General features: G+C 36.0%; 1 protein-coding gene across 4 annotated transcripts in view; it reads left to right on the top strand.

Moving 5' to 3' along the window:
* The first annotated feature begins 1,076 nt into the window (after positions 1-1,076).
* The window catches only part of LOC128022186 (contactin-associated protein-like 5), a 65,142-nt gene continuing 44,483 nt past the window's right edge, over positions 1,077-21,735 (top strand). The window contains exons 1-4 of one of the 4 annotated variants that reach the window (XM_052609497.1): positions 1,077-1,149; positions 17,147-17,257; positions 20,633-20,762; positions 20,856-21,049. Coding sequence is in view for 1 of the 4 variants with exons in the window: in XM_052609495.1 (XP_052465455.1) it covers positions 1,959-2,037; positions 17,147-17,257; positions 20,856-21,049 (384 nt within the window). In the remaining 3 variants the exon portion in view is untranslated. Of the gene's footprint in view, positions 1,150-1,721; positions 2,038-17,146; positions 17,258-20,632; positions 20,763-20,855; positions 21,050-21,735 lie in introns of those variants that run through there. The other 3 variants (XM_052609496.1, XM_052609495.1, XR_008185879.1) reach the window with 3 other exon arrangements.

Below are 21,735 nucleotides of genomic sequence, written 5' to 3'. Positions count from 1 at the left end.
GTCAGACTTATGACTATGAGCAGTTCATGTGTGCAATATCAGACGGTTAGTGAAAATGAGTGGTCTGTGGGTCTAACTATATCCAACTGGAGAAAAGTGGTCATTTTAAAAAGCAATATAAACAAAAGATAGACATATAATAAAGACATGAAACGGGCCTTTCATGTGTCATCAGATTTTATCTACTTCATTTCCTCACTTCTGTTTCTGCAATATTGAAGTGAATTGAACTCCAGCATGGAGTGGATGTCTCATGGCATTTCTCCCACACAGAGAAATCGCCCTCAACTCAAGCTTCACAGCGGGAGATCAGTAGGTCAGACTTGTTTTAATGAGACACGCAGACAGCATGCGTGAGAAAAAGACAGTGTATAAGAAAGTTGTGTTCTCATTCTTGCTGTTCTTTACTCTGGAAAGGATCAAACAAACATGTCCTTCAGATATTTACTCAGTCTGAAACTAATGTCTTCTCATCACACACACACACAGTACTCCCCTGGTGTACCAATATGTCATGGTGATTTCAATTCACTCTCTGGCATGAAAGAACTCTCAATATCAGTGCATAGATCGGTCAGCACCTGCCCAACACTGGCCATACAAAGTGACCATTATGATCAGAGCCATAAAATGAAAATGTTTCAAGGCAAAGTTTAGAGTAATTACATGCGTTAATGCAAATAAGGGTGCATTTATTTAAAAATAAAAATAAAAACATAAAAAATGCAGTAAAATAGTAATATTGTGAAATACTATGATATATGGTATTATGATATATATATATATATATATATATATATATATATATATATATATATATATATATATATATATATATATATATATATATGTACAGGTTTTTGCTACATTTGTGGGGACATTATTTGCTTATTATTTATTTACTTTTTTTGTTTTTTATGCCCTAACTAATACAACTAATACTAAAATACAACGATGTATCACCAAAGTCCCTTTAATTCTATAGTATTACATTCTTTAATTCTACAGTATTACATTCAGCAACTGAATCAAACCCGCCCCTTCCTGGACACCGTAATTCTTTTCCATTGTCAAATTCTGGAATGTGACGGCATTTCCGCTTTCATGGCCTCGTGCATCTTGTCAGCGGATACACAACATGTCATACAGGTATCGCTGTTTTATTAACTTTGCAATATGGGACGACCTAGTACTTTATAAGTTATTAAATTTGAAATTTATAGAGTGGGAACTATTCAGACGCAATGAACGAAGCTAACGCTTGTATCAGGGTTCCATTAGGAATCTACCTGAGGCACGTTACCTAAATCAACAATATGCACGTTGTGATAGCCCCTAATACAGAATAATGATTAACTTTTTGTGAGGGTTTATCTTTCTAAAATATTAAAGGCAAACATATTGTCATACGTATTATCATGTCTATATTTATATAAAGACCCGAAACATAGGTGAAAAATAACATTTGGAACAAAATAATTGCAATTAATCACCAGCCTGTATAAAGTAGAATTAAATGTTAAAAAGTACAATTTAATACATTTTAACAGTTTTTTATTAACATTTCAGAACAGTTTTTTTCCCCTAAATTTTTCCACAAACTTATTGAGGCTCCTTGGTTTGAAAATCATAACAAGGAAAAAAAAGTGGAGCTCTCTGTGGTCCTGAAATCGAGAGCAACTTGTATTCTTAAGCATACAGTATCCAAAGAGCGAATGACTGAGATCAGCACTGACCCACAGGGAGAGAGAGAGAGAGAGAGAGAGCGAGCGCAAGTGTTGGATCAGTCCTTCACAGGGATCTGAGGAAACGGCGGGAGGCGCGCGCTCATTCGTGGCTGCAGCTCATTGTGGTGGGAGTCAGAACGCTACCTTCACGAGATTTAACACTTTTTTTCCCCTGACGGTTTTAACGGCCGGAGGTCCCCCAGAAGTGCGGAGCGGAGTACTTTTCCAAACATGAGGTTCCACAACAGCATCGGAATGTTCCTCCTCACGACGTTAAGCGCGTTAACTTCGGTTTTATCGGCGAGTAACTGTAAGTTGATGTATTTATTATGTGAAATACAACTGTTAACTTGTCGTTGTATTAAACCTCATCTTAACACGTCCAAACATGAGATATTTTAAGAAATCCAGCCAGACTACTCGCGTAATTAAAAACATTTAAAAGGCAGTTTGTAAGCAGCCAGTCGCTATATGCGAAAATTGCAGTGTCGTTCATTTATTAAGTAACGTTAGTCCTGTTAATGAAGCAACATTCATAGTGTCTGTTATGTGTTTATGTTATGAGTTTTGTATAGCAGTAACATTATAGTAGACAACTTCCCTAAGACCATTGTGGCTTTTTAAAGTGACTCGACATTGTGGGGATCACGATTTTAATGTTTTCACTGAAATCTGCAGTTTAAGTCCCCTCTTTGCTAAAATTGTGTATAATTTTATTTTTGCTTATTTTACATTTTGGTATTAGTACATTTGAACAAAGCTGGTCTAAGCTCACACATAAAATGTCGTTCACCCTTTGGCGAGGCAAGAGTAGGTTCTTAAATAAAGATACAGAAATTATCAAAGGAAAAAAAAAAGAAGAGAATTTCTATTTTGCCACCATACAACAGATTGTGATACGTCCTCGTCTTTCATCCATGATCTCTCTCGCGAGCACTCTCACATATACACAAGAAGGCATGCACGAGCAGAAAGATGCCTCTTGAAAAGTCACGCTCCGAGTTGCTCGCTCTCATTTACCATTTAATTTAATCTGTTTGGAAGCAAGCGCGAAAGATAGGAGGAGAACTAAGAGGAATAACATGCTGAAGATCTGCCCCGATCGAACAGCCTAAGATACTCGCTCGAATTCGGATGAAGTGTGTGTGGGTCAGGTGTTGTCTGCGTCCTCCCAAGAATAGTTAAACGTGAAATCACTAGCAAACTGTGCATACTAGGAATATATCTACAATGTCCAAATTAAAATGTAAAAATGAGTAGACCTTGAAACCTATATTATGAGATGTGTACAGATTTTTGCTACATTTGTGGGGACATTATTTTTAATGTATTATTTGCTTTATATTTTTTTATGCCCACACTAACATAGGAAGCTGTCAGAAACCAACTTTGCAATAGTTGTATTTGTAATATATTGTCCTCACTTGGAAAAACACTTGGCCAAACATCTTTAGGTTTAAACCAACTAATCAGGTATGAGTGAGGGTTAGGCTTAGAGTCAGTATCTAGCTATGTTTAGTATATATCTTCACCTCAGTACGATAACCATAGAGTTCATGATAAATCCTCACTAATATAGTAAAACCAAGATGTGTTTTGCACTGAATGATTACTGAAGGTGCTGTAGAGCAGTAGGTGTATTTAATTAGTGTGTGTGTCTGTTTTGAAAGTTGCAGTAGCCTGGAAAGTTTTTTTTTTTTTTTTTTTTTTTTTTTTTTTTTTTTTGGTGAGAGAGAGTTTTGGTGTGCACTAAAGCAGATATTTTTAAACGTTCTTCATTCCAAATACTACAAGCTGCCTTAAAGTATAAACAATTCTGGAAATATTTTCGAGTACAGACCTATTTATACTGTGTGAGTAAGGTCAGATATTGTTAGCAAACTTAAATTGGTTTTACATTGTCATTGTACCAAAGCCAAAGGGAAAAAAATAAAAACTATCAAAGATCATGCAGTGTACTGTTAGATATACAGGAGTTGGCCAAAATAATGTGAGCACCCTTTGTTATAAGGATTAATAAAATTTCTGTAGGCTATAGTATAGTAAAATAAATAAATAAATAATAAGAAATAAGAAAAAAATATGTTGTGATTATCATTTATTTTTCTCTTCATTGTCTGTTTTCTAGGTTGTATATAAGGCTGTATATAGGTTGTGTTGTGTTTAGCAGTGTTTTGCACTTGCTATGGGTGAAGTGGCTGACTTGTCAGACTTGCAACAAGAGCAAATCATGAAAGCACACATAGCAGGAGCATCTGTAATCTTAACAGCCCAATTGTTTGGTATTTTAACAACAAAGAAGAATAACATTATTTATGATTATGTGTACACAAAGCTTGTCAAGACTTCATTAGTGAAAAAGAATAGTGGGTGAAACCCGAAAGTGAATAATAGGAACCAGAAAGGATTCTGGAAGGAAAATAATTCTGTCTAAACAACAACAAGAATTGCTGCTAGTGATAACCAACCTCGATATTCACCTTGAATTCCCTGTTTCCTCAAAAACTAACCACAGAGAGCTTTACCAAGCCAACATCAATTATAGATCTGCAATTGTAGAACTTTAATCATAGACAGCGATGCTAAAATGTTACAGTATATTTGTCTTAAATGTTCTCATGGGGTCTGGAGGACCTCAGTTTGAAACCCCCTGCAATTAACTGTGCAAGTGTGTTGGGGTGCAGTAGAGGAATTAGTCAAGAGTAGTGAGGGTTAAGTCAAGCGTTTAAGTGTGATTGGTGTGGGTTTTGGTGTGCAGTAAGAGTAGTCCATGACTGTGACAAGGTTGGAAGTGTTTTGTTGGAGGAATGCGGAAGGTTGCTGTTGACGAGCAGTCAGCACCGCCCATGTAAGGCAGAGGTGCTGCAGCTTCTGTAAGTCAGAGAAGTGGCATTTAACTCGCTCCCTGCTGAGAACAAAAGCCCTCTGCAGTTTTCAATCTGTCTCTCACAGACTTCAGCGCCCATGAACAGGTCTGTGAGTGATTGAACTCATGGACCCTTGCCAGGAGAAAATAACTTTCCTTTAAATAAGTTACATTTTGAAAAAAAGTGCTCTGAAATAGAGATCAAATGTGACATCAGGGCTATGTGAACAATCAGACAAACCCCTAGAGTAAATGCAGTTGATTATACAGGGAGAATGCTTTTTTTAAAAAAACTTTAGACTCAAAATGGGAGGCAGAGAGGTTTATGTCGTTTTACACCCTTTCAGATTTCTGTAAGTAAAGCAGAAATTATTATTAGCAGCACTTTCGATTTGTAATGTGACAATGTCTTTCTAGCATCCTACCACAGAAATCACAGGTTTCTTTAGCCATTTGCTACGTTTCCATGTATTTCATGCAAATGCATGTTATCATTACACTGGTAGAGAAGCAGAATTGTTTATTTGCCTGCACAGAATGCACTTCCATATTGTATACATTTCTTTAAGAAACAGGAAGCATGCTTATATAGGCTTACAGCTGTTGATGTTGATTAAGGAATTTAGGCAGTCAAGTCAGCCTAAATTATGCTTTGTCTGTGGGCTTCTGAGTCATGTGTTTACAGTCTTTTCTACTGAGTGTTACGTGTGACTTGTGGGTGTTTATTTATGGAGCTGTTTTATGTTGGTTTTCACCACATTCATGAAATGCTGGAGGGACGTCTTGCTATATTTATAATCATTTTTGGGCGTCACTCCAAATGCTGAAGCTGGATTTTAAATCATGTAGCTTTTCAGCAGTGAAGCTGTTTTATTGATTAGTAGCGGGGCAGAACTTTATGGCATTACATTTTTGACAGTATTTAATTGATCAAGTCATGTTTTTCTGTTGGCTGTTTAAAATCAGGCCAGATTCATGAAAATCTTCTTAATGTGCCCCTATTATGGAATTTTGGAAATGACATTTCATGCAGTGTGTAATTCAGCTGCATGTAAATGTAAACCGTCTGCAAAGTTGTAAGCTGAAAGTGCATCGTAAATCAAGATATTGTCTCTCAAAAGAAAGAGTCGACTCTGAACCGCTGTTTTAAATTTGAATCCCATTCCGTGAATTTCACATGTCACAAATTCTTTCATTTGCATAATGCCCGCCATTGCTCTACATGCACATGGCATGAAAACAAACTTAAAATGCTGTAGCTCGTTCATGTGGGCAACGTTATGTCAAGAAGACACTGTGCTCTGCGCTGTGAAATTGAATTCAGTTTATTTTTATTTCCAAAGGATGAGGCTGTGAAGAATCAGTGGTTAAAATTCATCTTTACTAAGATACCACAGCAGTTAAATCATAACCCATTGCTGTGTTCCCATAATTTCACTGATGACTGCTACTCCAATCTCAGTGATATAATATTGTGTCTTTATCAGCATTTTAATCCATCTTGTAGATGTCCTGGGAACTAAGGTTCACTTAAAGTGGGAACTAAAGTCTTTTCTAACTTGAGAACTACATACAGTCATAGAATAGTTTATTACACAGAATCTGTGCCAATATCGTGAACAATAATTATGTCAGCATCACTTGGCCATTGAGTGTAGTTTGGGCTCCAAATCAATGTATGCTATAAATGTTGTCATATGTCGTGCCATTAATCCGAGCTGATAAACGGTCAGCTCTAGGCAGCTGAAATGTGGCGCGGTTTAGTTTCGCTTTCGTTTGCTGTTTGATGTTTCTCAAATGCAACAGAAATGGCAGAGCTTATGAGTTGGGCAACACAGTGGTCACACAAATTATTCACACAGGCAGAAAAACTGTTCGCAGTCTGGGGCCCTGCCTTGCATTCTTTCTTATCATGTAGACAATATGGTAAAGGAAAACTATGTATATGCAACATAAATTTAGCAAAATGTTCCTATTTATAGTTACTTTTTTCTAGTCGCCTACTGAGCTTATGGACACCAAAAGTTATTCAGAGGCATTGTTTACAAGTATTACATGTTTTCTGCAGTTTGAAAAACTGAATGATTACCTGAGACATTACAGTAGATGTACTTTATCTTATAATATACCCTTTGATGTCCATTCATGTCATTTATTTCGTACTATAGTAGTAAAGAGAAAGATGGGTCCATATGCCACTTGAAATGGGTTGCTAAAGCCATCATTCATGATGCATTAAAGAGCACCAAAAAAGTATTTATTGTTTTAAATTTGTTATGAATTTGGCAGAATTTTAAAGTGGATACTTTATTTAAAAAATCACAAAGCACAAAGCTGTAATTACTAATAATACTACTCTGATTATTTTGGACTTTGTGCACTACAAATCATTTGAAAATCATGAATTACAGGTGACATATCATTAAAATCTCTTCAAGTGGTTTTTGACCTTGCATGTAGGCCTGTGCGGTATATCAAGTTTATACGATACATCAATATTTTATTTATAAGCGATTAGATGAGACAATACCATTTAGTATATCGATATACAGTAGTTTTATACGAGCTCATCTGAAAATATAGTGGAAAACACAGACTGAGCAGCTGTGCATAATCCAATTTGTTCTAAATATTTGACAAGCTTCATATTAAAGCCTTTAAAAATTGGTAAGACGTTTATAGTTTAGTTTTGCATATTAGTTTAAGCAGCTCGGCCGATCATATGCTCTGACAGAAATTCTGCATGTGCCACTGACAGAGACACTATACTCACACTTTTTAATGTGTTTGAGAGGTGCATAACTTACATTTCACAGGTATATTCTCCATCTGTAGATGTTAGAAAGTCATGGAAATATAAAAAAAAATTCTGTCAGAAGTGACTTCACAGCTCAATTAAATAGAAATGCAATAATTCTGATTTAAATATAAATTTCACTAAAATATATGTAGTTGGACAATAAATGTTACATATAATTTTAAACCTACAAGTAAGTCTATAAGTGACTATAATGGAGTAATCAAAATAGCCTAAAACCATTAATTTTTAGTTTTGTGAATTTAACCCTTTTATGCACATAATATAAAGGCTGACTTTCCCTTTGTTTGTTTTCATAGCCTTTAATATATATTGTTTTATTTTCTACTCTATTTGCAAATCTCATGCAATCTTTTTGCAAAACACATTCTCATTCACTTAAACACTTATCACACTATAATGCATTTGTGCTACAAAATGTTAAACGTAAGCGGCAAAAGTGGCACAGAATGATGATACGAACAATAAATGGAAACAATCTGAGAAGGAGAGGAGGAAGAGTACATGTAAGAAGGAAGATGAGGAGAGAAAGAGTAAGGCTTTGAGAGTATAATCAAGGCTGGCTCTGTCAGACCAGAGGGGTTTTTCTCTTTGTCTAGCAAAAAACACAACATTACTTGTGATGTGGACAAAGTCCTCAGGCTGAACTCAAGCACAAAGACATGATGCTGAGACTGAATCTCTCCTTAACCCTGATTTTGCAATCGCACAACTTACAGTATTTGAATGTACTGTAACATGCTTTTACAATATTTAACCTTTTTAGCCTTTGCAGTTGGACTGCAGTATTTTTTTTTTAGTTTCAAAGTGCTGAATATATACAAACATTCAGTACTATTCAATATTCAGCACAATATATTCTTGCAGCACATACAGTAGGACAAAACAATATATTCAACTTACTCCGTTTGTTCTGTAATGTTCTGCATGCTTTGTTCTCCATTTTGCTCTTTAGTGGCAAGTGAATGTTCTGTAGTGTTTATTTTATTGACTTTATTGTGTGTGTGATCGGAGAGCACCATTTGATTGTGAGTGCAAGTGAAATGGTTTTGCAGTGATTGTTTGACTTAAATGGAAGAGTCAGAAGAGAGGTTTCGGGAATTTAGTTTGAGTATTTGAATTGAGTGATGGTTTCAAGAAATGTGTTTTAGCAATTCAGTATAACGGTAAATAAAGATTTTTTTAGTCCAAATTCAAAAACCTCTTGTTTGGGTCTCTTAAAACCAAATTAGGAACATATTTCAAATAGTATAAAACATTTTACATCTAAAATTATCTTTATTTTCGACGTTTTCTGAGTTTTTTTTTTTTTTTTTTTTTTTTTCACATTGTGACTCGTTTTGTCAGCACAGGTCACATTATTTTTAGGAGGATGCACGTTGAGCCGGTAAATGACAAGAATGCATGTGCGATGTTTCAGATGGTATGGCAAGTGTAAACACGTGATTCAAATATGGGTCACAATTGAAAGAATGTGTAAACCGACAGCCCAAACAATCAGATATAGGCAACAAATCAGAATTGGGCATCAAGACCTGCAGTGTACATGAGGCCATAGTTATTGGGTGTTGCTATTCATATAAAGTTTTAAATATTTTTCTTACACAAATGCATTTGCTTCAGGAGATCGTTTTCACTCAGTAAAACTTAAATGTAAAATATATGAGCATTGAGCACATTCTATAAAGTGATGAAGTGAACATGCACACAGACAGCAATGAATCCTTCGGGACAGGACAGAGGTTATACTCCCCTTATCCTCCATAAGGTATTCAATTAAAAAATGTCTTTCACCCTTAATTCCAGGGCCTATGTTTTATTCTCCAACAGATCCAGCTTTATGTGCTGATGTGCATAAGGCAGGCCTAAGAAAAGCTCCAGAAAACCCTTCAAATCAGAGTAGAGCTGTCAAATTAAGAAAGGCGCAATCTTTATCTACTTTACTTTAAGCATGGATGTTAAGTGTAAATTAAATGAACCACACAAATCCAAAGTCTGAAGGTTTGAAATGCCAGCAGCAGATGGGCATAAATAATCACAAAATGCCCTGTGTAAGAATTTGTTTGTGAGTGGCACTGATGTCTAAAATAATCTAAATTCAGCTTGCCAAGAGATCAGTCTGATTGTTTTCTGCTGACCCTAAAGCTGTAGGTTCAATCATTGTTGTCTGCAGGACAGCCCAGACATTGCTCAAATTCACAAGAAATACTGTAAAACTAAGAATGCATTTCATGTAAAAAATAAAAAATAAATAAATTAAATGCTGTGACTTTGAATTTTGAATGTATCATCATATTTACATTTTTTTTTTATTACGGAAAATAAACACAAATTATTAAAAGTGTTAGTATTATTAATCATTTTGTGTGCATTGTTTTAGTACACTGAGAAAAAATGGGTGTATGGCAAGTAACATTGAATTAAACAGGAAATTTTAAAAGTAGAAAGACTGAAATGGCATTTTCTTGTAAAACATACTCCAAAAATATTTGCCATTTATTTAATTACCGTGTAATAGGACTGGCTAATCTTGAGATTGCATATTCCTGAACAATATCTGCACTAGTTATCATCACTAATACAAACTCATCTCAAGTTAGGACAGTATTCGTCCTTAACAATGTGTAGAGCTCAGCCTCCAGATATTAAAAGTTAAGTATTAATCACACAGTATGTAAGGGAGGCCGTTCTGCTTGATGACTGGATTACCTCTTGATTTCAGAGCAAGTGTAGTCAAACTGCAGCTAACAGGCTTGCCTTATTCGGTGAAAATTTCAGGATTACTTAAAGTTAGGTCACAGCATTTTCTCAAACTTTGACACCCAATAATGCACTAGTGGATAAGAGAGAGGGCGGCTGAAAATTTTATTTGTGTAATTAGATTGTGTGTGTATGCATTTTGAGCCTACGTTACATAAGTAGAGTCAGCATTAAGCATTTTTTTTTCAAAGAATACAAGTACAACAATCTTCACAATCACTTAAATTGATCTTCACTGTCATTAACGTCAAAGTTGCATCTGTGTTGTCCTAATAGCCACATAGGTTTTGTAACATGCAGAGGATCACTGAATCAAGGTGGACTGCATAAAGAGATGTCTTGTGGCATGTACTGTCTCAGATAATGGCTCATGTTAACTTATATTCCGTTTGGATTCTTCAAAATTGTTGTATACTATTGTGTATTTTCTTTAAAAAAAAAAAAAGTACAGCACTGCTTCTGAATGTTCACTCTGTGTGCTGGATCTCAGGGATTCTCATAATGTCTTTTGTTTTTACAGGCTTTTTGCTTTTACAACATATTGCTGAGCCTATGCAGTTATTAGGTATATTAGACAATTCAATGTTTGGTTTTTAAGGACTTTTGTTTTCCTTGGTAAAAAAAAAAAAAACCTTGTGCATAATACAAATTCAAACTTTATCTAATAATTATATAATTATTTATACCCCTAACAACCTTAGTCTGTTCTTCTATGCAACGGGTGGCCAAAACAGAAGCTGTAAAATAATAAATAAAAATAATACAAAAAATACTCTTATTTTGAAGATTTTATGCTTTACAATTGCTGGCTGCTTTTTCAGAAAAAAATGAGGAATATAGAATAAGCACTCTTGCAACCATCTACAACAATATTAACACCATGAAATAAATCTTGTCATAATTTATCAACAGATCGTAAGCAATTTATTAGCAAAAAAGTGGGGTATATTCATTGATTGTGAACTGCCTTGGAACTGGTAGAGTATATACCCTGGCCTTCACGGCCATGTTTTTTCACTGCCATACCCTAGTTGATGTTTATTAGACCTTTTAGGGGTCCGCATTGACCTTTTTATTCACAAAGGTGCTCCTAAATACATTTTAGAGTTCACACACATCTATTTTGATCACAAATGCAAGTGAAACACTTTTTACAAGGCAAGTGACACACTTTTTACGAGGTTACAAGGCTCTTTCTGCTTTCAGTCCAGCTCTGTACTGATCTCAAGGAAACATGGTTGATGAGTTATTCTAAGGATCCGGCTGGGTGGGGGAGTTTGGCAAAAGGGCCCTTTAAGTCACACACACATATCAAGAGGATCCTCCCTCTCACACACAAATGAAGATCAAAGAAGGCAGGCAGGGATTTATAGAGATTAAAGCAAAGTGAAGGACAAACAAAATCCTCCCGAGTTTTGATGAGGGGAAATTAAGGCCACGGCTCAGCATCGGATGAATGCAAACAAATACATTGCCTGCCAAATGACACATCTGAGAAAAAAAACACGCCAATAATATGTTTTTAGCTTTCAGCAGTGACGTCATGAAATTAATAATTATTTATTTGGTTAAAATCACATAAAAAAAAAAAAAAAAACTGCCATTATGTCATAAGAATCTATTGTCATAAAAAGGCTGTTTGAACTGGCATATGGTGTGACGTGAAATTCCAAGTAAATCTTTAAATGGCATTTTTCAGATTGTATTATAATTTCTGTGCCATGTAGTAATTGAAAGTAGTTGAGAGGCCACATGAAATTTTTGTACTTTAAAACATTCTATTTTTCTCACTGCAGGAACATTAGATTAAACTAGTGAGACATTTATAATTGTTAAAATGTTGAAAATGGTTTATGGCCTTTTGCCCACTACTATATTTTTGAAAGGAGATTTAAGATTCCTTTTCTGTGGTTTGAATCTCCAAAATATATATCATACATCAGATCACGAAAGCTAAGGTCAACTTTGGCCAACAAAGTTATTTGTCAGGCAATCTTATCAAAGCTCTTATTTACACTGTAAGTACTGCTGTCATTCTGCTGGGAGATGATTCAGACAATGCCTAGCGGAAACACTGAGGAAACCCATTAATCTGCCATTAATCTCCCACCTTAATCAGCGCTATCGTGGCGGCCCATCAGATGGGTGATCGATCCCGCAGGCTATAAATAGCTTAGAGCGATGCGGGCTAAACAACTCTCTGATGTGATGTACGTTCATTAGACCTGGTTGCTCTGGGTGTTCAGTACATCCTTTCCTCTCCATGATCATCATAATTTCCTCTCTTTTTAATCTGTCCCTTTATACAGCATTGTTTACATCTGTTAAAACCTCACCTGTGATTACTCTGTAAAGGGGTCAGCATCGTTTTTTTACATGAAGTGCCATGTCAACCTTCAAATTCATTATTTGATATATTATAGAATATAAAACAGTAGACCCAAAAAGTGTTGGTTCACTTAAAACACGATTAAAAATTGTATACATTTGCATAGAGTGACAAATTAATATTCAAGTCCAAAGTCCAAATTCTTTCTGTCCATTTAAGCCATATCCATATTTTTTACCTTTTGAAATTAAGCTCCCTTATATGATTTTTTTTCTTAAAAGATGGGGCCACTGTAATAATACTACACTGGTAATGGTACTGTAATATCATTTTATTTTACAAGTTTTTTTTTTTTTTTTTTTTTTTTAATCTAAAAAGCAGACCGAAGTGTTTCATTGACACAGTACTGCTGTGGGTGTGAGTGGGACTCTGCGACCCTCAGGACAGCAGATTTGTTTTGTAAAGTCTTCCAGTTTTAGTACAACACGGATCATTTTCTTGTTTGCGGTGTCTGTAGGTTGCACAAGTAAATTGAACAGATCTCTGTGCTGTTCAGTGAGCCGTGCACATAAACAGATCTGCTCTCCAGTGATTTGCGCTGCGCGATTCACCTCAATAGTGCAGTTTCGTCCCACTTTTGGAGAATTTGGCTTCCCAAAAAGCTTTACAACTCAATAAAACAGTCTGTGTGATTACAAAGAAGGGTTGCTGAAAGATACATGCAGATATAATTTACTTCAGCATTTCCAAAATAAACAACTAAATACAATTATATGCATAATATTCTTCTCACTTCTCTCTTATTGCTTGCATTCCAACGATTACACATCCGTGTTCCAATGGCAGCAAGCAAGCTTACCCAAGTTTCCTGCCAATCCTTTCTTCATAGTCTTTCTTCACAGCCTTTTTATCAGCATTCCCTTAAATTCTTCCTATCGTTTCTCTCTGCCATTCTCACTCTCTTTCTCTCTTTTCTATGTCTCTGTGACCTCATGATTAAAGCACTTCTGCCCATGCCACAGTGAGGCAGCACGGTAGTAATGCCTGACCTTTTGAACAATGACCATGTGAATGCACTCTCAGGCAGATCAGAATGAAGAGTCCTTCAGGGACATGGACCTGGCTGAAACGTCACTGACTCAGGCCCACCTTTCTTATGCCAAAAATTCCACATAATGTCTGTCATTCAGCTACTTCAAAATGCTGCTGCATAGGGGTTATTTCATGTTGGAAAAATTGTCCATGCTAGCCAAACACTTTACTCTTCTGGTTCTGTGGTCTCTGTCATTGTTAGGTTAGGATGTGTGTGTGTGTGTGTGTGTGTGTGTGTGTGTGTGTGTGTGCGTGCGTGTCTGTGTGTGTGTTTGGCCGAAAGGGAGTGAGAACAATGTGAAATTGTGTGTGTGTGTGTATGTGTGTGTGTGTGTGTGAGAGAGAGAGAGAGCGTGTGTGTGAGTGCATCTGTGTGTATGGCCCAAAGGGGGTAAGAACGATGTGAAATTGTAGATGTGGTGATTTTTAAAAAATGTTGAAAGGTCAATGAGATGCTCCTGCTGTAGATGAAGAGGCTTGAAGAGAGGTCCTTTTGTTGTTTTATCCATGAAGGGCCATAAAACATTTTTATAAAGCATAAAAGCACAAATTTTGATTGGCTTTTGAGGTGAAAGGGCTCCAGCTACTTATGAAACCACCAACAGTGGTGAACTTACAATAATAATAATTATTATTCTTGTTATTTTTTTATGTTTGTATTTTTGTTCTTTTTAGTATAAGTAGTTAGCAGTGTTTAATTGCATGAATTGATGACACATGAACTAAATCCATTGAATGCTTAGTTATTAAATTGTCTGTAATGACTGTTCAGGATATTCATAAGTGAGATGAGTTATTTGGCCTTGAGCTAAATCCAATTTCCAATTCTGTTCCTGGACATCTACCGTCCCGTCCCACAAAGTTCAGTTCTAAAGGGTGGTAGATCTTCAAGAACAGGATTTAGCACATCGGAGATAACTTTAAGAGAATTCATTTATCGGTCAATATCGTGCCTATGAATAGGTTTGTGTTGGTAAAATGATACAAAAAAATGGATAGAAATGTTTTTTCTATGTGTATTCTAACAGACGATTTGATGCCTTTTTGGGAGAAGAGTTTTGACAGGAATATTCTGTGATAAAACAGTACTCATTAATACCTCTGTGTAGATATCAGCCATGTTTTGAAATCTAAAGCTGAAGATTTAGTTTTAATGGTTTAGTATAAAATTAAATACATATGACAGGATCTGTAAAATATGTATATAATTTCAAAGAAAATTCACTCAGCTTTTGTAGTGATTGTCAGATTCTCTCAAAATGGGTAAACAAGCAACTGAAAAAAGCCAGCAGGAGCAATTTTTGTAGTGTATCATGTACTATTCTTAGCCGCTGTTCGTTTGTTGCCTCCAGATGTAGTGTTTCTAAATCTTGAGTGGGATTATTAGTGTAAAAGATCCATTCCTAGTCTATGCTTATGGTAATTAAACATTAGTCCAATTTCATGTGCCCTTATCATCCGTAACATCTTCAGGTGAAACAATCCTTTAGAAATATCACTGGAGTCGACAGTGGGTTTATAATTCTGACACTGCCTGTTTATTCATTTTCCCGTGCAGAAAGGGATTGATTACTTTAAGGACATGCAACAATTCCGAAATGTGCACTTCAGTGAAATTGATAAGGTCCTTATTGTGAATTCAAATGTGATATATTTGGTTGTACCCATCAAATGATGTCATACCCTTGAGGGTGTCAGGCATATCATTTGTAATTTCAGTTTGTATTTTCATTGCAAAAAAATTAACATCAGATGAACTTGGCAGAACATTTAGTAAGACACTTCATCACATTCTTCAGTGAACTTTCTTAATATGCTACTTGTTACTGTAGGAGTAAATCTGAGGTTGCGTATCATTTGCTTTGCTGAGAGTGAAAGGGCGATGCCGCAGTTGATCTCTCTGATGCAGCGGAGAGCACTGCTGACTCAGATTATAGCTCCCTTATGGTGACAATAATGCATGTGAGCCCCCTCACAATGGCGAGACTTCTCTCTTTTCTCATTAAGTTGAAGATAAGGTGGGAGTGTATATGTTATGAGATGTAGAGAGAGGAGGAAAAACAGAAATTAAAGATTGGGTGAACAGAAAGATGAGCGGGACTGAGGAGGAGAGAACAAAGGAGATGGAGAAATGGCCATAGAGAGTGTCAAAACGGGGAGTAGACAATTCAATGTCAAATGAGTGATTGTCAGGCAAAATGTTGCCACAAATACAAAGGGCCTCTAAATAAGGATATAGGCTATTTTTTACCCTGGTCCATAGAGAGTGCTGCAAAGTGCTTACGCTGCTGAAACGAGAGGAGAGCTTTAAAATGCTCCCTGGACACAGCTAATGGCTCCCTAACCTGCTGTTCATTGTTTTGTTATTCTGAAGATACATGCATATTTTTTTGAGGCTCTAGACTAATGTGTTTGGGCTGTCGAGCTGTGGTTCATTAGAGTCCTCTTGATCTGTGTGTTTCCATGGAAAAGGCCATTAGAAAAAGTAAATTATGGCATGTTATTTAGCTTTTAGGTGCAGTGTTCTTACACCTGGTGTGGTCTCACATGACCTTCCATGACATTTAGTGTCTGTCCGTTTAAAAGCAGTTTGTGTGCTCGATGGTTGGTTGCATGGTTAGCCGTATCATGTCCATACATGGGTGATGTATGAAAAGCGGTTCGTAATTGGTTGTGCATTCCTTGCTTTACAACTGAAGGCCATAGAAATGCCTTTTTTCAGTCTCTTTCATCCAAACTGAACAGGGCCTTGACCTTTAGCAAATGGGTATTCTTGCCTACCACAAAAACTCATAAAACTAAAATTACAACTGCTGACAAGATTTGAATGAACTGTCTGATTCAACTGGTAGTGTAACATAATGTACCCGATTACAACATTTCTTCCATCTAAACCTTTCCCCCACTTTGATTTTGAATCCTATTATGTAACTCAAGATCTTGGAGGAGCATAAAATTCCTGACATTCAAGACAATTTAAACATAAGAACAGACTGGGGTCAATGACTGACTGGCACTGACAATGCAGGCGGGTGAAAGGCAGACTACATGTGACAGCTTGCAAGACTCAAGACTTTAATTAACTCCCACAAACTGGCCGTCTTTGCAGAGAGCAGATGTCTTTATGTCACCCTGCCAATACAATTAAAAGAGAGACAAAGTTGTTTAATTTCACATTTGAACCCCATTAATGAGCTTTTTTTTTAGTGATTTTTATTCAGAAAAACAAACAAATGAAAGAAGTTGAGATGCAGTTGTGGTATAATGTTAGGTCTAGCATGAATTGTCGGTGCGGTGAGTGAAAACTCTCTTTCACTTTCAATAGCACAGCTGAGGTGAGACCCTTGAGCAAGCACTGAATCCCCAGGTGCCAGGAATAGCTATATTTGCATAATATTTAGTGTATGTATTAAAATCATATGATCATATTGAAAAAAAAATCTTAATAATATTTACATAAGACCGAATAAACACTTAAATACCTCTTTTGCATTTCAAATGAAGAACCAACGTTTTTGGGTTGTAACTTAACTTTTGATTATATTTTTCTCCAGATTACTGCGAAGAGCCTCTGGTGATATCACTTCCCCCAGCATCCTTCCAGAACTCATCAAAATTCTCTGACAGAAGGTCACCACACTATGCTAAACTCAACAGAAGAGAAGGTTTGTGCTCCTGTCTTGTTGTTCTCCTGCCCTCTTTGTACCAAATAACATCCATAGTTGTCTGTGTTTATGTGACTAGAGAATTAAGCAGAAGGGAAATTTGTCCTTGTCAGAAGGAAGTGTTGATGTAAAGCTTTTCTGTGAATACCTAACATAATGCGATTTAGCTTACACAAACACTGCAAAAAAAGTAATAGAAAACTTTATACTTTCATTGGAGGAGATGCATCAGTCTGCTGGTGTCCAGGAGCAGTAATGATGTGAAAAGCTCTGGTGATTAGCTCTGCCTGAAGCAACATTTTAAGATTTAAAAAATCATTTCTAAAGTGTCAAAAAACATAAATCTCTAATGACAAAATGCAACCACTACTCAAAATGTAAATACAGACTTAAAGTAAGGATCAAAAGAAGTTCACAGTTTTAGTAATCAAATGTAATTTGTCCAGGGTAATTTTGCTTCCTTAATGCTTGGTGTTAATACTCAAATCCTTGTTAACAAATTCTCGTTTTTATTAAGTTTGCAATTTTTTATCCAACAGCTATGATTTTCCAGGGCTGCCAAAAGCATTGCATGCCTAAGTAGATCATAAAAATCACTGGCACCAGTGATCCCTTCAGTCTACTTACATGTATGCTTACAATGATTTTGGGAAACACAGTCCTGGTCAGTTTTGTTATTTAGAAGGTTTATGCTAAGATATTGTTCTAACATGAATTATCAACATTTTGTCATCATTCGCTCACTATCATGTCCTTGAAAAACCTGTATTACCTTTTTTACTACTGTGGAACATAAAATATAATAATTTGTTTTTATTTTATTATTATTGTTTTTGTTGTTTGTTTGTTTTTATCCAAACAATGGAAGTCAATTATCACCAAAACCTTTATGTTATCATACCAAAATTCTTCTTCTTTTCTTTTTCTTCTTCTTCAACAAAAATACTTTGTGTTTCACAGAATAAAGAAAGCTAAACCGGTTTGGAAGGTGAGTTAATGATGACCTTTTTTTTCTGGTTTAATCCATTTAAATCAATGATTCTGGCTTAATGATTCTAAAACACTCACAGACAAACAATTGTGCCAGACTGATCTTTGGCAAAGAACGGGGTATAACAAGAGAAATGTTTAAGAAAACGTGTTGTGGTTTACTTCAGGGAGGTGGAGAGCAGTTTGATTAATGCAACCTTCCAATCAGCAGGTGATTACAGTCTGTAGAAGCACTTGAGAAAACTCCCCAGCCAATTGAGCATTTAAGCACAGACATGCCATAAACACCAGCTTATGCCTCAAAGAGCTTTGCTTTGTGCACTGTAAGATGTTTGACCTCGTGGTCCAAACATACTCCAAGAACTTCCCTATGATATTTGGTGGCGCTCGTAAATGATCACACTACCAAACTTTGTAGTGGACTCGTAACTGTTTGGATCAACGGTATCTTCTGGCGGTAATAAGTGGGGCTATGATATGTCGGCTTCTTCCTGTCACCCTCAAGGCATTTCTTTTTCTCATCATGCCTCTTGCTTAGTAACAGCAGGTTTCCTTTTGCTGCGAGACACAGAGAGTCATCCCGTTCCCAGTCACTGCCAGCCTGATCCAAACATGTACAGACACCAAATGTTTTTACTTTTAGATCTATTCATCTATTCATGATCTGTCTCTGATGGTCATTAGAATACAAGATCTGTCAATTTTAATTTATGTCTGTGCTTATTATTTGTCTTTGTAGTTTTTTTTTTTATTTATTTATTTTGTTATTTTTTCATAAATGCTAAAAATCATGCTAAAAATTTATTTTGTTTAATCTGCCTCCTCATGGAGCCTGCACTGGAATCTAATGAGCTCAGAGTATTCACCCTAACCTTTCACGAAAATCTTCACAGACGATATGTACCCAGTCACTGAACAGCACTGATGAAGAATTTATCATCTGACCATCTTGTTCAGACTTGCCCCGAAGCAACCCTGTCATACTTGAACTTGGGGTTTCTTTTTTCCACCCCAGCTTGATGTCCTCTTGAAAAACAGGATTTGCTGGAATTTTGTCGATAATGATAGCTAGACGATAATTCACAGAATGTGTTTCTGGTACCTCCACTGCTCCCAAAGCTTTTCATGTACTTCATTTTCTGTGCATTGGTTAGTTCACATAAGTCATAAAACTTACTTTTTCACTATAACAGTCAATATTTTTACCTTTTTATCTTAACTTTATAAGCTTATTTAGTTGCATGCTAAATTAAATTAGAATAAGTTAAATTAGAATAATAAGACACCGTTAGAGTAAAATTAAATCTGTATCAGCTTTGCAGTTCAGAGTTGGCTGACATGCATTAACACTGCATGTACAATTGCATATGTAATGTTATGATGATGTTGTTGTTATTATTTTTTTTTTAAATAAATTAAATACATTTTAAGAATTGTTTTATAATTTTTTCTGAGGTGGCTATAATGTTAGTATGTTTTTTCCCATCAGAAACTGTCATAATTTAGATAAAAATAATTAATAGCCCTCTGATCTTGATAAAGATTTATTTATTAATGAAGAACCACTATGTGTTGCTCAGAGACCCTGTGATTTCATTAGGAAATTTCAGTTTGCCAAAACATGTTCTAAATTGTAACTCAAAACTTGCTGATTTTATTATGTAGTTTAATAAACTATTATATATTATGACATTTCACAGTTCACAATGATATTGATCATGTGATTATTGCTTAACTATATTATTTGATATAACACAAGACGGTGGAGTGATTTGGAAATGAACGACACCTGCTCCACTCGGGGGAGGAAGATTGTTTGAAGATTTTTGGTGTGGCGGCCCACCAAAGCAGAATGAATGTAGCAGAAACACTGAATTATGAAGTTTTTGTAAACAATATATACCCAATATATATTTTGTGCAAGATGTGCTGCATTTGCCCCAGAAATTATTTAAGAAAGCAAAACAAATTTATTCATTTGAAAAACGTAGGCAGTGTTCTTTATCGTTGTTCCAAGGTACATGTCATTTCTTTGCTATCATGCCACTTGCAGAAATCAAACACAGCTCCTTTAAAGTACCCCTTGCTTGATTTATAGATTGTCTTGTCTGCCAGCATAATCCTTCCTGCAGGTACTGTTTGCTGAACTAAAAAGAAAATGAGGTGCATGGGTACTCACTAGGTCTGTGTGGTTGAACAAATATTTTCAAGAATTCTGTTTTTGCGCGTGTGAGCATTGATTGTATTTTCACTCTGTTCTGACAAGATATGCTGGGAAAAATACAATAAGACATACAAGTGTAGAAATGTGCGGTGTAATTTCCAAATTGCCTTTTTTAACGCTGTAATATTATACTGCACTGAGGTCTGTCTGCTGTCCTCTAGGAATGGATTGGTGATATCAAAAAGAGAGATGCTGAGCCACAAAACTGCTAGAACAAATTTAATTCTCCTTTTTACTCTGACCACTAAGCTTCAGTCCTGTCAGCATGATGAACAAGAGTATAAAATCTTAGTGAGTGCTTGAATTGTAGGGAGAATTACGCCCCAGTTCTGTGTCATCAATCTGTATTTTTATAAGGCACTGGCTCTTCATCTGTCCCCATAGGTGGTGGGGGATGGTCTCCGAATGCAGATGACCAACAACCTTGGCTACAGGTAGACCTACGGGACAGGTTGAAGGTCACATCCATTGCTACCCAGGGTCGGTGGGGCAGCTCTGACTGGGTGCCTCGGTACCAGCTACAGTACAGTGACTCTGGACGAACATGGAGATCATATAGACAAGAGGATGTGATTTGGGTGAGTCTAGCTAATTTCTGGAACATATGCATTTTGAGTGGTTGCCAAGACATAATTACACATTGCTTGAATTACGGGACACAAATTGTAGGAAAATTTGCACAAGTGAGAAATAAAAACCATAACTAAATGGAAGAGACTGGCAGATAAAACCTCAGACACACACATAAACAGGCCCTGTAATAACTCAAAATGTCCAAATGGCACTACAGAGAATACTATCATTGTTTTCACTTTATATATAAGAACTGAAAACAGTTTTAGCACACTTCGTGCCAACCTTCAGGGCATCAAGAGTCACTCTGGAGACTGAATTAGGTCCTTTTTTATGTTTGCATAGAAATGTTACAGGTTAGGAGGAAACAACGAAATGTTGGAGACCATATTTAGTATATGCTTTCTATACAAAGCTACAGAAAGTGTACTATCCAATATGTTAATTTAGTATTATTTATATGCCATTATAGTATTTATAATTATAGTATTTAAATATACTAAGCAGTTCATGGTTCACCTGCAATGGTCAAATATTCCAGCCGATACTTTGATTAACATTACAAGGATCTGAATGGTGCATGTGGCATTGATACAAAATGCAATGAGGCACAATTCATTCTGATGAACTGCATTCGGTGACGGAATTTTGTTTGGAATATGTTGATAAATTATTCTCCCTGTCTGGGATC

This window comes from Carassius gibelio, chromosome A11 (assembly GCF_023724105.1).
Source record: "Carassius gibelio isolate Cgi1373 ecotype wild population from Czech Republic chromosome A11, carGib1.2-hapl.c, whole genome shotgun sequence".
Lineage (NCBI taxonomy): Eukaryota > Metazoa > Chordata > Actinopteri > Cypriniformes > Cyprinidae > Carassius > Carassius gibelio.
This window is presented reverse-complemented; position numbering and strand designations above follow the sequence as displayed.